Source organism: Dama dama, chromosome 20 (genome assembly GCF_033118175.1).
Source record: "Dama dama isolate Ldn47 chromosome 20, ASM3311817v1, whole genome shotgun sequence".
Taxonomy (NCBI): Eukaryota; Metazoa; Chordata; class Mammalia; order Artiodactyla; family Cervidae; genus Dama; species Dama dama.
Window position 1 is genome coordinate 28,160,244 of NC_083700.1, and position 20,911 is coordinate 28,181,154.

The window sequence follows — 20,911 nt, forward strand, 5'->3', positions numbered from 1 at the left end:
TGAAATTTCACTCTAATGTATGTATGGTTAAAAGACTTGAGAGTATCAGAAGACATGTATAAAACTGTGCATAGAAAGAGTTCTAATCACTGAAACTAGGAACAACCCAAAGGCCCAACTGACATAGATACATAAAATGGCATAATCTCACAGTGGAATATTATACAACAGCTAAAAGGAGTAACCATGCCACACGCATCCACATGGGAGTTTCAAAGGCATGCTGTGGACATAGATGCAAATCACAGAAGACTTCATTCAGGATGGTTCCATTTACATAAAGCTTAAAAAACTAAAAAGACAATTGGGATGTACACAGGTCACATTTTGTTCATTCTAAAATATACTTTTTCATATTTTAACCTCTCTAAAATTATGATGCATCTTATAATTTATGGTGTTTTGTAATTACCCTTAGGAGTAATTTCTCTTTCTTAGACATGAAATAATGATGCATCTCACAATTGGTGAGGACTTAGGTTCAATGAAATATGGTAAAACTAAAGAAGAGCAACAGAATGATGAATGTAAAATTTGGGAGCATGATGACCTATGTCAAGGAGAGAGGGGCCTGAGGAACAGAGGAGAATTCTAAAGAATTGGCAAAATGTTTTATTTTGTTTTTTTTTTAACTTAGATATTGAGTATATTGGTATTTGTTTTACTATAATTCTTCAAACAGTTTAGACCTTCATATGTATGATACTTTTACAATGAAAAAAGTGTGAAGAAGCGAGGAAATGGAAACACATGTATAATTGAGGAAGCTGGAGAGAGAAAGGGGAGAAGAGATGCAGGTGATGATTGGGGGAGGGTGCAGAGGACGCTCCAGGAAACACATGGGAATGCCATTTCCAAGATGCCAGGAGGCTTCAGCCCATCACACATGGAGATAGCAGGAGAGAGATCTCTTCCTATACTGCAGCAAGAGGGACAAAAGGAAAAGGTGGGCTTATATGGAGTGTTACGGGTATGTTTTCCTTGTGATGATTTTTAATTTCTTAATGAAGGATTTTTCTATGGGGTGGCAGTAGTTATCAGGAATGGCAGAGGTGGACAATAGGCATCTAAAATGCTAAACGTTTATTCAAGGGTTACATGCCAGCTTTAAACAAACAACTTTTTATATCCATTGTTCTCTTTATCCCCCCCTCAAAGTGGTGAGGTATATGTTCTCTTATGATATATTAGTTTCCCAGGGTCACCATAACAAGATACCACTGACTTAAACAGCATAGCTTAAACAACAGAAAATTGTTTTTTCACAATCTGGAGGCTACAAGTCCAAGATCCAGGTGCCAGCATTGCTGGTTTCTCCCGAGGCTGCTCCGCAATTTTCAGGTGGTCATTTGTTTGCACCCCCGTCCTGTGTCTCTTCTTTTTCTAAGAACATCAGTCTTATTGAATTAGGACCCCACCCTAATATCCCCTAGCTCTGAAGCCCCTAGTTCTAAATACAGTTGTATTCTGAGGTATTGGGGGTTAGGGCTTCAACGTATGAATTTGGGGGGGACACAATCCAGCCCATAACAATGCCCACAAAGTAATGGAGATTTAGAGAGGTTGAACAGCCTGCCAAGGTCATGCAGTTAGTTTCAGAAGTGGAATATGAATGCAAGCAGATCAACCATTCCACTAAAAAAATAGTTGGAGGACACCTGAAGAGTGGAGGTGAATGAAAAAGGGCTTCGGGAGAATTAAAAAAAAAAAAAAAACTGACCCGAAATAAAAGAGTAATATTATGAGATTTCTCAGAGCTGTGTAATCTATCCCAGGAAATGAAATAGATGGACGATCCTTTCATAGACTCCGTTTCTAAGTTTGAGCTTTAACCAGAAAGACGGTCATTTTTTTGGCCAAAATGGCAGGAAAAGAACAATTCAGCATCAGCTGGAGTCCTCTCCCCTTGGTTCCCTTTTTGCAGAGGCCAGTTTAAATTATGGGCTGAGATGGGCGACACCTGCTGGGCTCTGAGCTGTATGGGTGGGAACCTGGCTCTTTTGATATGCAGTCCCCCACTGCCCTCTGCTGGCCAGTAGTAGGAACACCCGGGAATGTGTACAGAGCTGTACTTTCTTCAAAAAAAAAACAAAAAACAAAACCCCCCACAAAACTGTAGGGAAAGGTGGGAAGAATCTACTGAAATCAGGCTGTGCAGTATGTCAGTCCCATTCCTTTCCATACACATACATACACTTCAGTTCAATGGTACAATCAATTTTCACTTTTTGGAATTCTGTGACTGTTTTAAAACTTGCATCAGCTGTTTCCATCATTAAAAAAATATATCGGCCACCTTCTCAAAAATGATCTTTCTCAAGAATATGAGAATTCAAATGCAGAATAACCAACAAAATATTGGTTTGCTCATAATTTCATGTTTTTAAAACTATAAACTAATGGTATGCTTGTTCAGTATTTTAAAACCATAATTTCCAATGTGACAGTGCAAGGACCCCACTACTTGCTTACAGCATTTTTGTAAAAATAATTGTATCATTTTCATACATGACTTTTCTTTAAAAAAAAAAAAAATCAGTCGTTTATGCTTTTAGAAATTATATATCTGGGGGAAATGTTCTAAGTAATAAGGGATTCCCTTGAATTGAGAAGCATAAATGAGTTCCAGAAGAACTCCTAGAATTCCTTGTCTGTGTGTTTCACAGGATGTGTGGTCTTGATGATCTCAAGAGTACTGGAGTGGATTGCCATTTCCTTCTCCAGGGGATCTTCCCAACCCAGGGATCGAACCCAGGTCTCCTGCATTGCAGGCAGATGCTTTACCATCTGAGCCACCAGGGAAGCCCTTGATGATCTCAGTGAAATTCAAATACGTGGGCTCAAGGGTCTTCAGGGCCCCATCCTAGTGTGGGTCCCCAGACTCCCTTGATACAGTTTCTAGAATGAACATTCAAAATGCAGATCAAGTCATAATACCTTTTGCTTCTGGAGAGGTCAAATGTCACATCTCTGATTTTAGAGTAAAATACAAATTCCTTACCAGCTTTACAAGGCCAAGTGATCTGACTCACGCCAGCCCCTCCAAGTCTGCCCCTGGCCCTTTTCTTCCCTTTCAGCTGTTCGCAATTTCATCCTTCAAGGATCTCTCTGTGTCTCTATTTCAGTATTCTGTTTATTTCCTTTGGAGTATTTGCAACCATCTGTAATAATCATATTTATTTATCAGGTGTTCATTTCCTGTCTCTACCATTAGGTGTCATCTGCATCAGGTGAGTCCTCATCTATCTTGCTTCACTGTATCCCCAGTACCTAATGAACGTGTATATTTATCAGTGAACAAGTAAGTAAACCAAGTGAGCAAAGGAAGGAACCGAGAGGGGGATGACACCAAAGTCATTCCCTGCAGATCACAGTACTGAGTTCCTTCCACAAGGAGAAGTCCCACCCCTGACCACAGCATGGGAAGCCAGCACTGGGGTCACTGCACTTTCACCTTTGACTCCATTACTCATCAAAGCCACGCCCCTTTCTTAGAGAACACAGGGGACCAGGTAGACCCACAAGCCCCAGCCAGCATGAGAACTGGAGGGCACAGGGGCAACACAGGCATGCTAACCACCCATCAGATGTAATCATTCAACCAGTTGTGTTGCTACTGATCCTGAATGCAAACCCCAGCCACTAAAGCAACAATAAAACGTTGTGTTGATCCAGCGCCTTCCCCTTGGAAGGGCAGCAGCACAGTCCCGTAGGCTCACAGCCCTGCCCTGGGGGAGGCAAAGAGATAGTCCCATTTAACAAATGGAAAATCACGAGCCTGTGCTCCGTGGGCTGGAGAACCACTCCAGGATGATGCCTGGCCTTTCGGGGGTTCTCATCTATATCGTCCCCATCAGACAATCAGAGCCTGAGTCAAGGAAAATAAATTCAGAACCATCATCAGTTCAGAATCTATGGCTCAGGGAAGCCCGATGAGAGCCGTCCCCAGAAGAGGTAGCTAGTGGGGCAGAAAGGCTTGCTTGGTTGCAGGGAGCATGGACCAGCCATCATGGGGCAGAAGTTTCCCCACTGAAATGCTGCTGGGTCGATGTAATTTCCACTGCCATCTGTGGCTTCTCTCCCAGACAGGATCCTGGCGTTTGACTGAGGAATGATCCACGGAGAGTGAGGTCAAGCTTGAATGAAATGTCCAAGAATGTCCCAGGCCAGGCAGCATCAGGGCAGGCTGATCTGGGGATCCTTCAGGAAGAAGGCCAATGTCTGGGCCAGGGCGTCCAGCTCGCGTGAACTGGCATACTGCAGGAGGTTGCTCTTCCGCACGAAGTAATGCTTGAGGAAGTGCTGACTCACGCACTTATGCAGCTTCCTCACCAGGCGCAGGAACCCCCTGCTGAAGACCTGCCAGTCCTTGGGATAAGGGTACTTCTCACAAGTCCAGAAGAGCACCGTCTGCGGAAGCAAGAGGTGGTATCTGACATCGTCCTGGGCCACTGAGGAGGATGTCTTCAGGAGCGTTCCTGAGCTCACGTGGCCTTGGGAGGAGGAGACAGGAGCCCCAGCGTTCTAACCGTGGATTCAGGATCCCTAGCCTCCTCCTCCTGGTCTCCCTGCCTCTTTGGTACTTTCTCCTCTGACTTCCTTACCTGTTATCACTTGGCCGTCTGAAAGTTATCTCAGTCCATGTGAGGATGAGATGGTTAGATGGTATCACCAATTCAATGGATACGAATTTGAGCAAACTCTGGGAGATAGTGGAAGACAGAGGAGCCTGGCATGCTACAGTCCATAGGGTCACAAAGAGTTGGATATGACTTAGCAACTGAACAAAAACAACAACAGGTCCAAACTAAACTCCTGGGCCTCCCTCATATACCTGGTGTACTTCCAGGGTTGTTTACTCAGTCTGTTATGCAAGATAGAAACCTAGGAGCCAAGCCCCTCCCTTACCACCTCCTATCGAGTCCTGCCAACCCTCCTGCCTATGTATTTCTCAATCCACCCACTTACCTTCATCACTGATATTATCATCCTCTGACACAGCCTGCACCTCTTCTAGTCACCATTCTATCTATTGCCATCCATATTGTAGCCAATGTGATCTTTTTGAAATATCAATCTATGTTTCTTCTTGTCTAAAATACTTCAACGTCTTCCCATTGCTTGTTAATTAAAAAATACAATTGTTAGCATGGTTTGGTTGACAAAGCTTGGTCCCTGCTTTCTTTTCCAGTCTCACCCTGTGTTCTCCCTCTCTCTCTCTCTCCTTCTATCCACACTGGCCTCATATCATGCTCTCTTCTACCACAGGGCCTTGCACAACCCACTTCTGTATGGAGCATTCTTCCTTCCCGACTTGTCCAGGAAACTCATCCTTCAGCTTAGACTTCCCTACGACACTCTCTTCGTCACATTGTTTTCATTTATTCACCACATTCTCATCATTTCAGCAGCAATGATGACAGTTGTGGTCATTTTCCTGTGTCTTTATGTGTATTACTAGATGGCAAGGGCTTCCCAGGCGGCTCAGTGGTAGAGAACCCACCTGCCAATACAGGAGATGCAGGAGACTGTGGGCTCGATCCCAGGGTGGGAAAGAGCCCCTGGAGAAGGAAATGGCAACCCACTCCAGTATTCTGGCCTGGAAAATCCCATGGACAGAGGAGCCTGTCGGGCTATAGTCCATGGGGTCATAAAGTGTAGGACATGACTAGCGACTAAACAACAACAACTAGATGTCAAACTCCATGTGAGTAGAGAACAAGACCTATTTGTATTCACACTGACATTACTAGCATTCAGCAGAGGGACTGGCCCATGAGAGGTAGTTAGTAAACATTTTTTGACTGAGTGAAATAATGAATTAATGTTTGGGTTTAGATACTGAGTATTTTTAAAATATAGTCTTTACTAAAAAGTAAAAGAGCAGTTTTAGGTTCACAGCAAGATCCTGAGTGTGTTTTGATTTAGAGGACATTGTTTTGAGTAAATGAGTTGGAGATAATTTCATGCTAGTCAAGATAACCTAGATACAAAAACATGTTTTAATTCCTCTTGTAGTTAAGCTTTTATCTCCCTATGCAAACAGAAGCACTTAAGCCTATTATAAGCAAGCCTCTGTGCCTTTGAGCAGGTTTAAACATAAATAAGCCAATGAAAGATAAGTTCTTTCTTCAGTTGAAATTGCTATGGGGGAGGGACTTCTCTAGTGGTCCATTGGTTAAGGTTCCATGCTTCCAATGCAGGGGGCATGTGTTTGACCCCTGGTCAGGGAATTAACATTCTACATGGTGTGAGGCAAGACCAAAACAAAACAAAAACAAACAAACAAACAAAAAAACCACATTAAAATACCCAATTAAAAAAACATTGTTGATGGGGGAAGCCTCTTTGGGAAGGATGTAACAACCTTCTATGAGGTGACCGAGATTGGCACATCCTTCCTGATGCTGTTTTGCAACCCAGTCTCTCCCACTTTCCCCAGACTAAAGCCTTGGCAAGGATCCTACACACTCAAGCCATCATCCAGGGTGGTGTTTAATAGCATACTGCCATCAGTCAAGTCCATCCCAGTGTCTGCACATGAGAGAATTCTGCCCTTGGAGCAAGAGTGGAAGACAAGAGGAAAAGGCAGTCAGTACTGTTTCGATTTCTCAACAAAAAACCCCACCCCCTTTTAAATGCCCACTCTTAAGAATGTACAATTTTATTATGCCATGCAGGTGGGCTAGGGAAGACTAAAACAGAAGACATTTAAGGAGTTGCCCTGAAATCCTCTAGATGAGTTAGAAGTCACTGGAATACAAGTAAATCCTGGCTGGAATGCAGCTTTGAGAGCAGTCAAGGGCAGGAAGACCCCTGGTGGCCCTATTCAATATTCCTAAAACACTCATGCTACTTAAAGTATTTCCATTCAGCCTGATTATGGAGCAATGAAGTGGGTGGTTAGTTAAAAGTATGAGCTTTGATATGAGATAGCCAAGGGTTTCCTTCTCAGCTCCGACTCTTCCTAGTGTGGTCTGTGAAAAGGTATGTAAGAAAGAAGCTAAACCCCCCAAGTGAATTAGACTACCTTCAGAAAATATGCATCCTCGATCCAGGAGAATAGATGTATGTTTTTAGGGGGACATGCTTGGGGACACTTTAGGAATGCTGAAACAGAAGAGGAAGCCCTCGCTATGTGCAAATGAGATGTTAATAGATTCTCAGGCAGGACAGGGAAAACAGGTTATCAGAAAAGATAGAAAGCAAAGCAAAAAGTAGTGATTCTGCAGGGGGGGAAGAGGGGTGAAATGTAAGGTCATTCATAACCATGAGCAGCAAGTATTTACTGAGCAACTACTGTGTGTGAAGCATCGGGAGAGATACAGAGGGTTTGGTACTGGCTGCCCTTCAATAGCTTGTGTTAGGAGTGAAAGAGTGACACAGGGCTAGAAAACAGTCATCCACTGGACGAGGCGGGCACAGACAGGAGCGTGCAGAAGGGCACAGCACACCCCAGGGACTTGCGCTTTCCGGCGTAGGTCAGGGAGAAGGGCTGATGCTCTGAGATGGATAACAGCTGGGCTGGGGCTGTGCCGTCTGTAAGAGTCGGATACCTCCACCCTCAGTGTGATGCACATAGTATTATAGGAGCAACCAGTTCACCAAGTGTGGTTGGAACTTTGAGAAAGAGGAGTTGAGAGTGTGATCAAAAGCCATCTCCCCAGGGTGAGCCCCTGATCCCTGAATCCAGGTCAGGTTCTGCTGCCCTGCATCCTCCTAGAGCATTGCTCCTCTCCTTCCCAGTATTCCCGCCCATATGTACTTGTAGACCGTTGACCAACATCTGTTTCCTTTGCTAGACCACAAGCTACATGAGAGCAAGACCACGTCGTTTGTTCAGCTTGCCCCTCCATGTGTAGAGTGCACAGCAGGTGCGGGGGGCAGGCGACTGGCCCACGGACATCTCAATAAACATTTGCTGGGTGAATGAATGAGTGAATGCATCCACAGGTGTCTAATGCTAAATCCTTGCTGGGGACCTCCCTGGTGGTCTAGTAGTAAAGAATCTGCCTGCCAATGCAGGGGACATGGGTTTGATTCCTGATCTGGGAAGATTCCATATGCCTCAAGAGTAACTAAGCCCGAGCACCACAGCTACTGAGCCTGTGCTCTAGAGCCTCTGCTCCTCAACAAGAGAAGCCACTGCAGCGAGAAGAATAGTCCCGACTCACCAGAACTAGAGAAACCCATGTGCAGCAACAAAAATCCATGGTCGTCAAAAATAAATAAATAATTAAAAACAAAAACAAAAACATCCTTGCCAGGTGATTCACAACCGGGAAGTTCAGGTTTGCTGACATGTTCATGGGGTAGCCCCAACATTTCCTGGTTTCCTCCTCTGCGCAAAGTGTGTGTGTGTGTGTGTATGTGTGCGCGCACGCGCGCGTGCGTGCAAACACACGAGTGGCTGCACCTGGGATAGAGTGGAGACTGAATGCATGATAACATGAGGGAAAATGTGAATCCACCTGAGGTCTGAGCCCCTCACAAGATCTCACCAGACTGTAGACTTCTCAGGGGTAGAGAATGCCATGCTGTAACTCATTTCTGAGCCTCAGCAGGGTTTCTGGCACAAAGTGGGCACTTGGGTTGGTTTGTTGAGTGAAATAGTGGGGGAGAGAGGGAGACAGAGAAGGCAAGGCAGAAAGGGAGTAAGAGAAGGGGGGAACCGGAAGCGGGAAGGGAGGAGGCGGAAGGAGGAGGCAGAAGACAGGAACTCTGGGAAGGGCTGCTGTGGGCCCGCAGCGGGGCTGTGTTCCCACACTCACAGACACACACACTGCAGAGAGACCCATCCCGCCCCAGCCCTTCTGCGCTGGGGCCACCCCCTCACCTGCAGGTGGTAGGACGTGATCACAGGCCGTGTCCCCGGACACCAGACGTCCTCCTTCATCTGCCTCAGGGCCTGAAAGCACTTCCGGCGGCAGCCGCCGTCCTCGTCCAGCTGCTCCAGCAGCACCTGCTCCGCCCGCAAGAAGCTCAGCTGCCAGTGATAGCTTGAACAGGCCAGCAAGCTGAACCCGAATGACTGGGAGGGAGAGAAACACCGCGGGAAGTGAGAAGGGTGGGCTGGTCCAGGAGAAAGCCATCTCCGAAGCAGCCCACTAGGGTGGGGGCCCTGGCAGTGGGCAGGCAGCACGGCCTACGTGGGGACACCGAGGGAGCCTCCAGGCCAGCCTCTTGCACGTGGGCAGTTCACAGGGAAGGCTGTGCCCACTTTCTCTCGGGCAGTGTTCTCCGACTTGAGCCTGCCCCAGAATCACCTGGGGGCCTCATGAGAACACAGACTGCTGGGCCCTGCCTCCCGTGTCTCTTCAGCAGGGCCAGAGTGGGGCCCAGGAATCTGCATTTGTAACAGGTTCCCAGGTGCCCCTGCAGGTTCTGGGGATCTAGTGAAATCTCAGTTATCCTTCTGAAGCTGGATGGCAGCCAATGATGCCGTGGGTGGTTAAGCTGAGAGCACCTCTGGTGAGCCAGGTCCCTGCAGGATGATACCTTGATGCACTGCACTGTCTCTGGAGAAGGCCAGCGCTTCAGACACGAAGGCCACTGGGCTTTCTTGGACCAGGTGGTGGGGATGTCCACTGAGGGGGTCAGCTGTAGTTCCACCTGACCTGCAGAGGTTTCCACGACAACTCGAACGACAAGATGGTCCATTAGCATGCGGACCCTACCTGGTGGTAAATGACAGACAGACAATGAGAAGACAAATAATGGTTCAATACCAGCATTTGAAGAAGGAATTTGTGAGCTGTGGCTTGGACCAGCCCCTTGTAACTGGTGGAGGAACTTTCAGAATTTCATTAGCACCCCCAAGGTGGCATGTTTAGGTCAAAGTGAAAGTGTTCGTGGCTCAGTCGCGTTGACTCTGCGACCCCATGGACTGTAGCCCACCAGGCTCCTCTGTCCATGGAATTCTCCAGGCAAGAATATTGCAGTGGATTGCTGTTCCCTTCTCTGGGCAATCTTCCTGACCCGGGGATTGAACCCACATCTCCTGCGCTGCAGGCAGATTCTTTCCCATCTGAGCCACCAGGGAAGCCCATGTTTATGTCAACATGAGACAGTTAGCTAAGTAAATACTGATAGAAACATTACTAGAAAATCTCACTGTTGGTGAGGTTTTCTTTTCTCCTTCATCCTCTCCCCCCCCCCAAGGTTTTATCGTACCTTTTCTAAAAAAGCAGTTGACTCTTTCCAGAAGGCTCAACTGAGACATAGAATACAAGGAAAAGGAATAGTTTTTGCTACTATAAGATGAAACCCAAGCATTCTTCTATAACCCCGGTGTCCAACCACATTTAGGATACCTTCAGACCCCTGACTTATTCATTTGCCTTTGGTGGAGTTCAGCTTAACCTGTCTCTTAACGCAGTCCCAGTCTCTGGGATGGTGTTTGTTCCCACCACCCATTAACCAGCCTAGCTTTGGAGGGATTTATCACCATAAGCCTTGTAATCATAAAATACTTCCAAGTATGTCATAGTCACTGGCTTAAAGGGTTAAACGGGCAGAAAGAAGCCCTCCTTGTCTTTTCCAACCAAGCAGAGAGAGAGAGAGAAAAGGAATGGGTCTGGGGATGTTTTCCAGTTGGTAGACTAGAATTCATTTCTAATCTGTTTCCCCTTTCTTTCGAAAGATAAACAGTAGTTTTTTGGTTGGTTTGTTTGCTTGCCTTCATTATAGATAAGGATGAGCCATCTTGAATCGAAATCTATTATTTTGTTTTTCCTTGCTCAGAGAAGGAAATGAAAACTCATTCATTAATTGTGTTAGGTTGTTCAAAAGGAAAACACTCCTCTCCTTGACTGGAGTGTGATAAAGAGCTTATTGTCTGTATCTCATCAGAGTCGCCCAGACAGGAACATGACAACGTCTGGCACTTCAGCGTTATTTACTGAAAGCACCTCATCAACCTGGCCCAGTTTGAAGCTCTCATTTGCTCTTTCACTATTAACAGTGTTGAGTACAGAGTGAGGAGGGAAGCAAACGTGTTGGCTCCAGCCTGCCTGGTCCACACCTGGCTTCTGCAGCTCTGCTTATTTGGTGTGTGAAATTCGGCCTATTACTTGATCTCTCTGAATCTCAGTTTCTTGTTTGTAGAACAGTTAGAAAAATGATCCTAACTCTAACAGGATTGCCAACAGTATTAAATTAAATAATCCATGAAATCATCCTCCACATTGTAAGAAACCATTCAACATGAACTATCTCCATTACAGAATCTTTCAGAACTATTCTGTCTAGACAAGCAAAAGTACATGCAAATCTTTTGCTTTCTACACAAATGGAGTTTCATATTGTTCAGCAGTTTGGTTTTTCACTTAACGATGTTGCAGGGATGGAAATCAGTCCTGAATATTCATGGGAAGGACTGTTGTTGAAGCTGAAACTCCAATACTTTGGCCACCTGATGCAAAGAGCTGACTCATTTGAAAAGACCCTGATGCTGGGAAAGATTGAAGGTGGGAGGAGAAGGGGATGACAGAGGATGGGATGGTTGGATGGCATCACCAACTCAATGGACATGAGTTCGAGTAAACTCCGGGAGTTGGTGATAGACAGGAAGGCCTGGTGTGCTGCAGTCCGTGAGGTCGCAAAGAGTCAGACATGACTGAGCGACTGAACTGATGTTGCACGGGAATTTTTCATAACTCTGTGTGTATACACACACACTCCATTCTTTTTTTAATCCTAATTTCTCTCCATTAGTGAGAAATACATGCAAAATGCAAAAGTCAACAAAGTATTTTAAAAGGGAAATTAAAAGGAGGAATTTCCATTAAAGTCATATATTGGATTGGAGATGTCCAAACCCACGGCCTCTAAGACATAAAAGTTTAAAAACATTATTTGCAAGTAAGGAAAGAGACTGCCAGAAAGTAGGAGACTCATATGAAACTAGCAATGAAGCAAGAACATCTATCCAGGAAAGTACTAAGTGGGAGAATTGCTAAAATACCCTGATGGCATTAACCCTTGGTACTTACAGCTTCTGTGTATAGAAACAGCACAGAGAGGCAGAGAGGGGGTCTAATGGGCCAAGGCTAGGTGGTGAGCCTCACAAGTCTAGAGTCAGGAAAAGCTGTATCTTGAGGAACATTAGGAACTAAGAGAAACAGACAGGTTTTTCTTGTGGGCTCTGTGTAGCTGATTCAATATAAAACACAACAGCAATAAAAAGCAGGATTTTCCCTCCTCCCTAGAATTTCAAAGGCATTAGTCACCCTTCTGTGTTTAGGGCCTGAATGTTTCCATCCCCAAATCATCCAGGTAAGGTGGAACTTCTGAGAATACCAGGAAAAATCAAACATAAGTCTTCTTGGAGAAACATACCCCAGCACACTCATAGAGCGTGAATAATGTCGCCTAGACAGATGATGTGAGTCAGTCCCATATTGACAAACTTTTATTATTTTTAAAAGCTGCATGGTAGTCCACTAGGCAGATGTAGCATAATTTATGCAGCCAATGTTCCTTTGTTAGCCATCAGATGATTTCTGATTACTTACTATTACCAAGCCTATTTCGCTGAATATCTTTGTGCCTATTTCTTTGTGTATCTGTAAGAATGTATTTTAGAACTGGAATTGTTGAATTGCCAAGTAAGCACATTACAAATATAAAAACCCTTTTTAAAAAATGGGGGCATCAATTTACACTTCCTAGAATAATGCGTGAAAAATGCCTATTTAACCATACTCACCCTGCACTGAACAAAATTGTAGGTTTTCATCTCTCAACCTACCAGGTATTTTAAATGTACATTTCTTAAAATATATGTTAAATGGGGCAATTTAAAAATTTTACTAGCCTTTTTTTTCCCTGTGAATCATGTTTTTTGGTCAGTATTTCTATTGGTCTGCTCACAGATTTTCTTATTGGTTTATAAATACACTTTTATAATTAAGGAAATTAGCCATTTCCACAGTTTGAAATCCACCATTTTACTCTGTGTGAACAAAACGTGAATGTGGGCCTTCTCTGGTGGTCCAGTGGTAAAGAATCTGCCTCCCAAGGCAGAGAACACGAGTTTGACCCCTGGTCCAGGATGATCCTGCATGCTGTGGAACAACTAAGCCCATGTGTCACAACTGCTGAGTCCGAGTGCTGTAACTACTGAATACCTCATGCTTTAGAGTTGGTGTTCCACAACAAGAGAAGCCACAGCAACTAGAGAGTAGCCCCTGCTTGCCACAACTAGAAAAAAACCCGTGTGCAACAACAAAGACCCAGCACAGCCAAAAATAAATTAATTTCAAAAAAGTATGTGTGTGGGCAGGTGTGCACATATGCTGCACTGAACTATAGCTTAGGATTTGGGGGTTGTGAGAAAGCTACAATTCAAAAAGATTCATGCACACCAAAGTTTATTGCAGCATTATTTACAATAGCCAAGACATGGAAGCAACCTAAATGTCTGTCAACAGATGAATGGATAATGAAGATGTATATATATGTCTGTGTGTGTATATATACAATGAAATATTAGCCATCCATAAAAAAGAGGTTATCATACTAAAGTCAGAAAGGGAAAGATATGATATCACTTATATGTGAAATTAAAAAAAAGTATACAAAACAACTTATTTACAAAACAAAAATAAAACTATAGACATAGAAAAGAAACTTATGGTTACCAAAGATGAAAGGGACAGACAGAGGGATAAATTATTAGGAGTTTGGGATTAGCATATACACACTACTATATAAAAAATAGATTTAAAAAATAGATAACCGGGGGGGCACTCTCTGTCCCCCTTCTGATGTCTATGTCAGAAGATTTCTCTGTCCCTTTTCATACTTCAATAAAACTCTGCTACACACACACAAAAAAATAAAGTAGATAACCAACAGGACCTACTGCATAGTACAGGGAACTATACTCAATATTTTGTAGTATCCTATAAGGGAAAAGAATGTGAAAGAGAAAAGACACATATATATCTATAACTGAACCATGTTGCTATGCACCTGAAACTAACACAACATTGTAAATCAACTATACTCCAATAAAAAAAGGAAAAAGAAAAGATTTTGTGGTTGTCGAACATGATCGGTTCTTTACAGCCTCTGGCTTTTGTGTTCTGGTGTAAGTCAGTGCTTCCCCAGCGTGCTGCCCCAGAACATGGGAAGCATACTGCAGGCAGTTGGAGGGTGTTGTGGTGAAAATGTGCTAATAACAAAGATCTGAGCTTTATGAGGAATTTGCTTGTTCGTGAAAGCACCCAGGTTTTGAAGCTAACATCTTGGAAAGGGTGCACAACCCAAAGACTGCCTTATCTGTGCCAGGGCAGGAATTGACTTAAGGCCACAAACGCGTGTTGTGAGCATGAATTCCATTCTGTGTGTCACACCAGGAAAAAGAAAAAAGAGCTAATTCATGTAATGGGGATTAGGCAGATGTAAAACGCACATGATTTTATCCTCAGTTTAGGGGTGTGAGCTTCAGGAAGCACCCAAGCAGAGGACACTTTTTTTTTTTTTTCAGGGCAGAACAGAAATGCCAGAGACTTTCCTTGTCCGCTCCCCCATTGGCTCACCTGAGAGGCGACAGGTCTCAATTGCGTTTTCGACCAGTTTCCGGAACACCTGGAGGACCTTGGCGGGCACAATGTCTCCCTCGATGTTCACGTCGGCCTCGTGCCACTGCCCGGGGCTCTTCAGGAACTGCTCCACCTCCAGCCACTGCTGCAGGCCGTCCGGGTCCTGCAGGGGACGGGGCAGGCGGGCGCCCCTCAGGCTGTAGTAGCGCCAGCGCTGCTGCCGGGCCTCCCTGTACCCGGCCAGGCCTCTCATCGGGACCGTGACGAGGAACTGGGAGGGAGCCAAGACCTGCGGTCGGGAAAGGGGAGAGGAGGGGCGTCAGTCCGTAGACTCGGGAGGGGACGGAAGCCCCGGGGGAGCCGCCCTGCTGGCCCAGGCCACTCGGTGAACCACTCAACCCTCAGCAATGTGACAGGGAGGACAGAACCGCGCCCACCTGCCCGCCTGTCGGCAGAGGATTCCATCTCTGTTGTGCCACTAGCCCATTGTAACGCTTCGGGCAAAGAAATTAACTCAGTGAGGCCTGGGTTTCATGGATCTGCAAGAAAAAGAGTGAAGTGGACCCAGAACTCTAGAGGCACCTGACGTGTGGGGTGGGGTCGGGGTAGGGGAGAAAAAGCAGGGAGGGGAGCTAGTAGTCACTGCATTCTGCACATACCAAGCACTCCAACGCTTGTGCATTCGCCTGTCTCGTGTTCACAGTCACACACGAGTTGGGCTTTGCTAATATTGACCAAATGAGGAACCTGAGGCTCAGAGGGGTTCCAAGTCTCCCCAGGGACACACAGCCAGTCAGTGGTAGAGCTGGAGCCTGACCTTGGATCTTCTGATTGCTCATTCAGTGGTTAATTTTCTCTCCTGAGCTGGTTCTTGGTCAAGAATGAATGACCTGGGAGGACTTCCCTGGTAGCCCAGCAGCTAAGTCTCTGTGCTCCCAATGCAGAGTGCCCAGGTTCAATTCCTGGCCAGGGAACTAGATCCCTCATGTCGTAACTAAGAGTTTGCATGCAACTAAAGAACCCACATGCCACAACTAAGACCTGATGCAGTAAAAAAAAAAAAAAGAATGAATGACCTGGGATGGGTGAAAGATCTGATAATAAATTAAGGGTGGGAAGGCATGGAAAGGAGGTGAAACCATTTTGCCAAATGCAGAACTTTTTTTACTTGGACTGATGATCCACAGACAGTTTTAATGACTAATCCTTACAGAATCACAGAAATGAAAATCTTTTGTTGGGACAATGTGAGTTACTGAGATGATTCTAAGTTAAATGGGAAAAAGGTGAACACTAAGAATCTACTTAACTCTGTTTTTACAAGAACCAGGTAAGCAGCTGTCAAACCAATAGTCCAAGAGATAGAACATGATGGTAAGTGGTGTGGTACCACCAAAGGGAAATGACACTTAACCACATCACACAGCAGCCCACTCCACCCTGTATGTTTCCCCATCACTCAGTTATACACTGAAGGAGCTACCTCCTTTCCATGGAAAGTTCTGACAATGGAATTGGATAACTTTTGCCCAGGGACCTGTCGGTGCGAATTCAGGGGTGAACACTGAAATCAGCAGCAACTGAATCTTCCTCATTCTCGGGAAACAGTAGTTTGATTCTTGAGATGATGGATCTGAAATGGAGCAGGAACCTATGGTTCTTGCCCCCCACCCCTGTCCTCTGCCTGCCTTTTGTCTGTGGAAAACTTTAGTCAAAGAATAAGTTTAATCAGAGAAGTGAGACCATGTGGAAACAAAGGAAAACAGTCAAAGGAGATAAAATAATAATAATGTAGTCATGAAGCATGGTCAAGGACCTTTAGTTCCTCCTCAGGGGTTGTCGTTAATATTCTGAGCCATATCCTTGAGATGTCTTACAGATACTGAAACCCCCACCAGCTGGAGAAATTAACTACACAATGACCAGACTATAGCCATGACATAAGCTGCCTCAATTCCGAGAATTGGTCTCAAAGAAACAGAAACAAACTGACCCTGCAACTGAAGATTAACTGTACCTAAAACAACCAAGATGATGCTGGTCAGACCACCGATGACCAAGCTGAAGATGACTGTCAGAGGTGACTGTGCTGTTTTTGCAAGTAGCCCCCTCCCTATTTATAAAAGCTCTTGCCCCTGATTGTCAGGTGGGGAGTCGGCCTTTAGACAGAAGTCCTCCCTCCCCCACCAGTTGCCGAATCTGAAATAAACTTTCCTTTCCACCAGTATGTCCTGTTTATTGGCTTTTGACTGGTGAGCAGCCAGACCCCACAATTCAGTAACAGGTCACATGACTTCTGGTATCCTTTGAAATGTGGTAGGATTAAAACAAGGCAGGAGACCTAAACTATGACATTCAAAATCTATACATTTTTTTGAACCCACTTGCATGTGAATCCAAAAACACAAGTATGATGTTATTAGTCACATAAATGGTGCTTAATACATACTTATCATATTTGGCCCAAGAGAAAATAAAAGCATATTTATATGCCCCACTGTAACTATTTTTCAAAACTTAATGTATTATATAGGACATGATGTATATAAATGCAAGATGTATTTTAAGTTATGACTTCTAAGTGAGACCGCAGCAGGAAATTTCCCCAGATACAGTTCTAGAAAAAGTGATGCTATGTTTCTATTCGTAGTCACTGGTCTATATTTGTCCTGTTTAGGTTGGCAGAGTGGTAGAGGTGGGCAGATGATGTTCTGACGTCCCAAGATCCAATCTAACTTTATAATTAGCATCCTGGGGTAAATTTTCTAAAATCTGATACTGTCCCCAAATCCACAAGTCCCAGAATCTCGTGGGTGGTCCTTGTACCCACCAAACTTGAAATGTACTGGACTGACTTCCCAGGTGGCGCTCGTGCTAAAGAACCTACCTTCCAACGCAGGAGACATAAGAGACTCTGGTTCAATCTATGGGCCAGGAAGATCCCCTGGAGGAGGACATGGCAACCCACCCCAGTATTCTTGCCTGGAGAATCCCACGGACAGAGGGGCCTGGTTGGCTACAGTCCATGGGGTCGCAAAGAGTCGGATACAACTGAAGCAACTCAGCAGAGCAATGGTTTTTCATTCAGGTACTAATTCTTTTGCTTACTCATTCATTCAGCAGAAGCTGAGTGTCCACCATGGGCCACCCACCATGCTGGGGACTATGAAGGGAACAAGCAAGAGACACGATCCTTATAAACAAGGAACTTACGGTCTTCTGTGAGAGCTGGGGCATGTGTACATGTAAGTTTACTACTTATATTAAAGCTTCCCTCATGGCTCAGCTGGTAAAGAATCTGCCTGCAATGTGGGACCTGGGTTTGATCCCTGGGTTGGGAAGATCCCTGGAGAAGGGAATGGCTACCCATTCCAGTATTTTGGCCTGGAGAATTCCATGGACTGTAGGGTCCATGGGGTCGCGAAGAGTTGGACATGACTGAATGACTTTCACTTTCACTTATATTAAAGTATAATATAAATCTTTAATTCTTATGTGTCATAAGAAAAATCAAAATGTAGGAGCATGGGGGGCTTCCCTCATGGCTCAGTGGTAAGAATCCATCTGTCAGTACAGGAGACACGGGTTTGATTCCCGATCCGGGAAGATCCAAACGCTGTGGAACAACTAAGCTCTTGGGCCACAACTATTGAGCCATGTTCTAGAGCCCACATGCCGCAACTGCTGAAGCCCTCACTCCCTGGAGCCCCCGCTCCACAAGAGGAGCCATCGCAATGAGAAGCCCTTGCACCACAACTAGAGAGTAGCCCCTGCTCGCCACAAGTAGGGAAGAGCCTGAGCAGCAAGGAAGACCCAGCACAGCCAGAAATACATACAATTTTAAAAAGGGTGCAGGGGGAGGGGCATGCACAGGGATTCAGAACGATTCAGAGCCTTGTTTCTCTCAGCTCTAAAAGGGAGCCAACCATAATTGGCTCTCTTCTACTGGGCTGTGTGCAGGTTTGGGTGCGATCTCTGTGATCTCAGTGCGATCACTGCAATGCCTCATGAATGCTGGTTGTCACACAGGGGGCCTGGGGCTCACAGTTCTGTGGGACTCCTCAGTAGGGACCAGGTTGCCAGGCAGCTCCTGCAATCTCTAAGGGCCACCTCTTCCACTTTCTTTCTTCTCCGACCTGTAGCCCATCGACTATCACTTTCAACTATTTTTCTCCTCAATGCCCTGAGTCCTCTCTCTATGCAGTGCCTAGTCTATTACATGTGTGCTTAATAAATGAATGTGTGCTTCACTGAACTTTAGTCGGTACACCAGGACTTGCTTTGGGATCAGAAGCCCTGGGTGGAATTCTGACTTTAGTGCCTAAAAGCCTTGATCAAGTCCTTTGACCTCTCCAAGCTTCCATTTCATCATCTTTTAAGTAGGAATGTGGGGCCTCAACTGCGGCAACATCTATGCAATGAGTGTGCAGATGATAAATACTAGGAAGCCTTATTGGTTCTCTTAGTGGTGTGGGTGCCTGACACATACTGAGACTACCCACCCATTTCCTGGCTCACTGGGTGGGCACTTAGAACCAAGTGACCTGCTTACCTTAATGTTCTCATTGTACGTGTCACAGTAAGGGACGGCTTGAAATCGAAAGTCTTGGTAGCTTATTTCTGTGGTCAGGTGATGAACAACTTTCTGCACCTCTTCCACCATCTGCGAAATCCACTGGCGCCTCAAGTCCACCTGCATGTGAAGGGATCACAAAGGTGGTTATACCTGGATCAGGCCCCAGGGAAAGGATGAGACAGGGCTTGGTGATGGGGACCAAAGCAGTCAGCTTAGAAAATCCTGCCTACCCAAGAACTCCAGAAGAGATGAACTCACATCTGATGATACTCACTGGTGCCTCAGTGTTCTCTTCTGAAATAGAAGAATTGCTCAGTATTGATCTAGAACCTGCCACATGGTAGATGCCTGTCTAGGTCCTTGGCACGACAGTAGACAAAACAACAGCAGACAAGATAGAGATGCTTGCCCTCTAGTTGAAAATACAGGATACATGTATATATGTCTCTCTCTCTCTCTCTCTCTATATATATATATATATATATATATATACATATACACACACACACAATCACACACATGCTTAATGTAAGATCAGATATTATAAGTCCCAAGAAGAACAATAAAATAGGGAAAAGGACTAGAGAATAAAGGGGCTGCCATTTTAGGACCCCCTGGAGAAGGATATGGCAACTCACTCTAGTATTCTTGCCTGGGAAATCCCATGAATGGAGGAGCCTGATGAGCTATAGTCCTATAAGGTCACAAAAGACTCAGACAGGACTCAGCGACTAAACAACAACTTTTTTTTTTTTATTTTATTTTTTTTTACTCTTTGGCCATGCTGTCTGGCATGTTGGATCTCATTCCCTGATCAGAGATCAAATCCGTGCCCCCTGCAATGGAAGTGTACAGTCTTAACCACTGAACCACGAGGAAAGTCCTGGGGCTGCTATTTTAGACTGGGTGGGCAGAGAAGGCTTCTGGAAGGAGGTGACATTGGAGTGAGCCCTGATGACAAATTCCAAGCAAACTGGAATTTGGAAAGCAAATTGGAAAGCAAATTCCAAGACCCCTAAAGCAGGAGTAAGCTTAGCAAGGGCTCAAGGGCCAGCAAGGAAGCTGCTGTCATTATAGGAAAAGAAGGACAGTGAAGAAGATGAACTTGGAAGGGATGGTGGGGGCCAGGCTACCAGAGGGTTTTGTGAACTGTGGTAAGACTCCAAAATGGGATAAGAATACCTGCTTTCCAGGTTGGTGAATATGAAACAGTCTAATGCATGTGAACATGGGACAGCTTGCTTCCTGTATGTCATCAATAAACGATGGTTCCCTTCTCCCCTGTGTTCACTTCCTCCTTTGGCTCCTAGACCCATAAGAAAAGGTGTGCAATGATGTTTCTTCTGACTCTGCACAGAAGGTCTCCAAGAACTGGAAGGGGCTCTTTGCTACTTTACTTGGGAGGCACCGACAGGCTGACATATGATAAGCATCTCCCTCACAGATGCTGGGGAGCATGTTTCTTGTCTGACCTTAAATATGATGATCAGGTCTATGTGCATGTGTGCTCAGTTTTCTCTGACTCTTTGCAATCCCATGGACTGTAGCCCACCAGGTTCCTCCATCCATGGAATTTCCTAGGCAAGAATACCGGAGTGGGTTGCCACTTCCTTCTCCAGATCTTCCCGACTCAGGGATCGAACTGGCATCTCTTGCATCTCCTGCATTGGCAGGGTGTTTCTTTACCACTACGCCACCTAAGAAGCCCTGATCAGGCTTATACTAGCTTCTAATTTCATCTTCTTGCCACAAGTAAGAAGTTGTGTCTGACTCCTTTGCAACCCCA

The 20,911-nt window shown here is 45.2% G+C and overlaps 1 protein-coding gene across 1 annotated transcript in view; it reads right to left on the bottom strand.

The window, feature by feature from the left end:
* Nucleotides 1–807: 807 nt before the first annotated feature.
* Nucleotides 808–20,911, bottom strand: part of MAB21L3 (mab-21 like 3) — a 28,590-nt gene continuing 8,486 nt past the window's right edge. The window contains exons 4-8 of the mRNA XM_061121073.1: nucleotides 19,102–19,242; nucleotides 14,547–14,838; nucleotides 9,499–9,677; nucleotides 8,837–9,031; nucleotides 808–4,410 (exon numbers count right to left, since the gene is read on the bottom strand). Coding sequence (XP_060977056.1) covers nucleotides 4,177–4,410; nucleotides 8,837–9,031; nucleotides 9,499–9,677; nucleotides 14,547–14,838; nucleotides 19,102–19,242 — 1,041 coding nt within the window. The 3' untranslated portion in view covers nucleotides 808–4,176. The remainder of the gene's footprint in view (nucleotides 4,411–8,836; nucleotides 9,032–9,498; nucleotides 9,678–14,546; nucleotides 14,839–19,101; nucleotides 19,243–20,911) is intronic.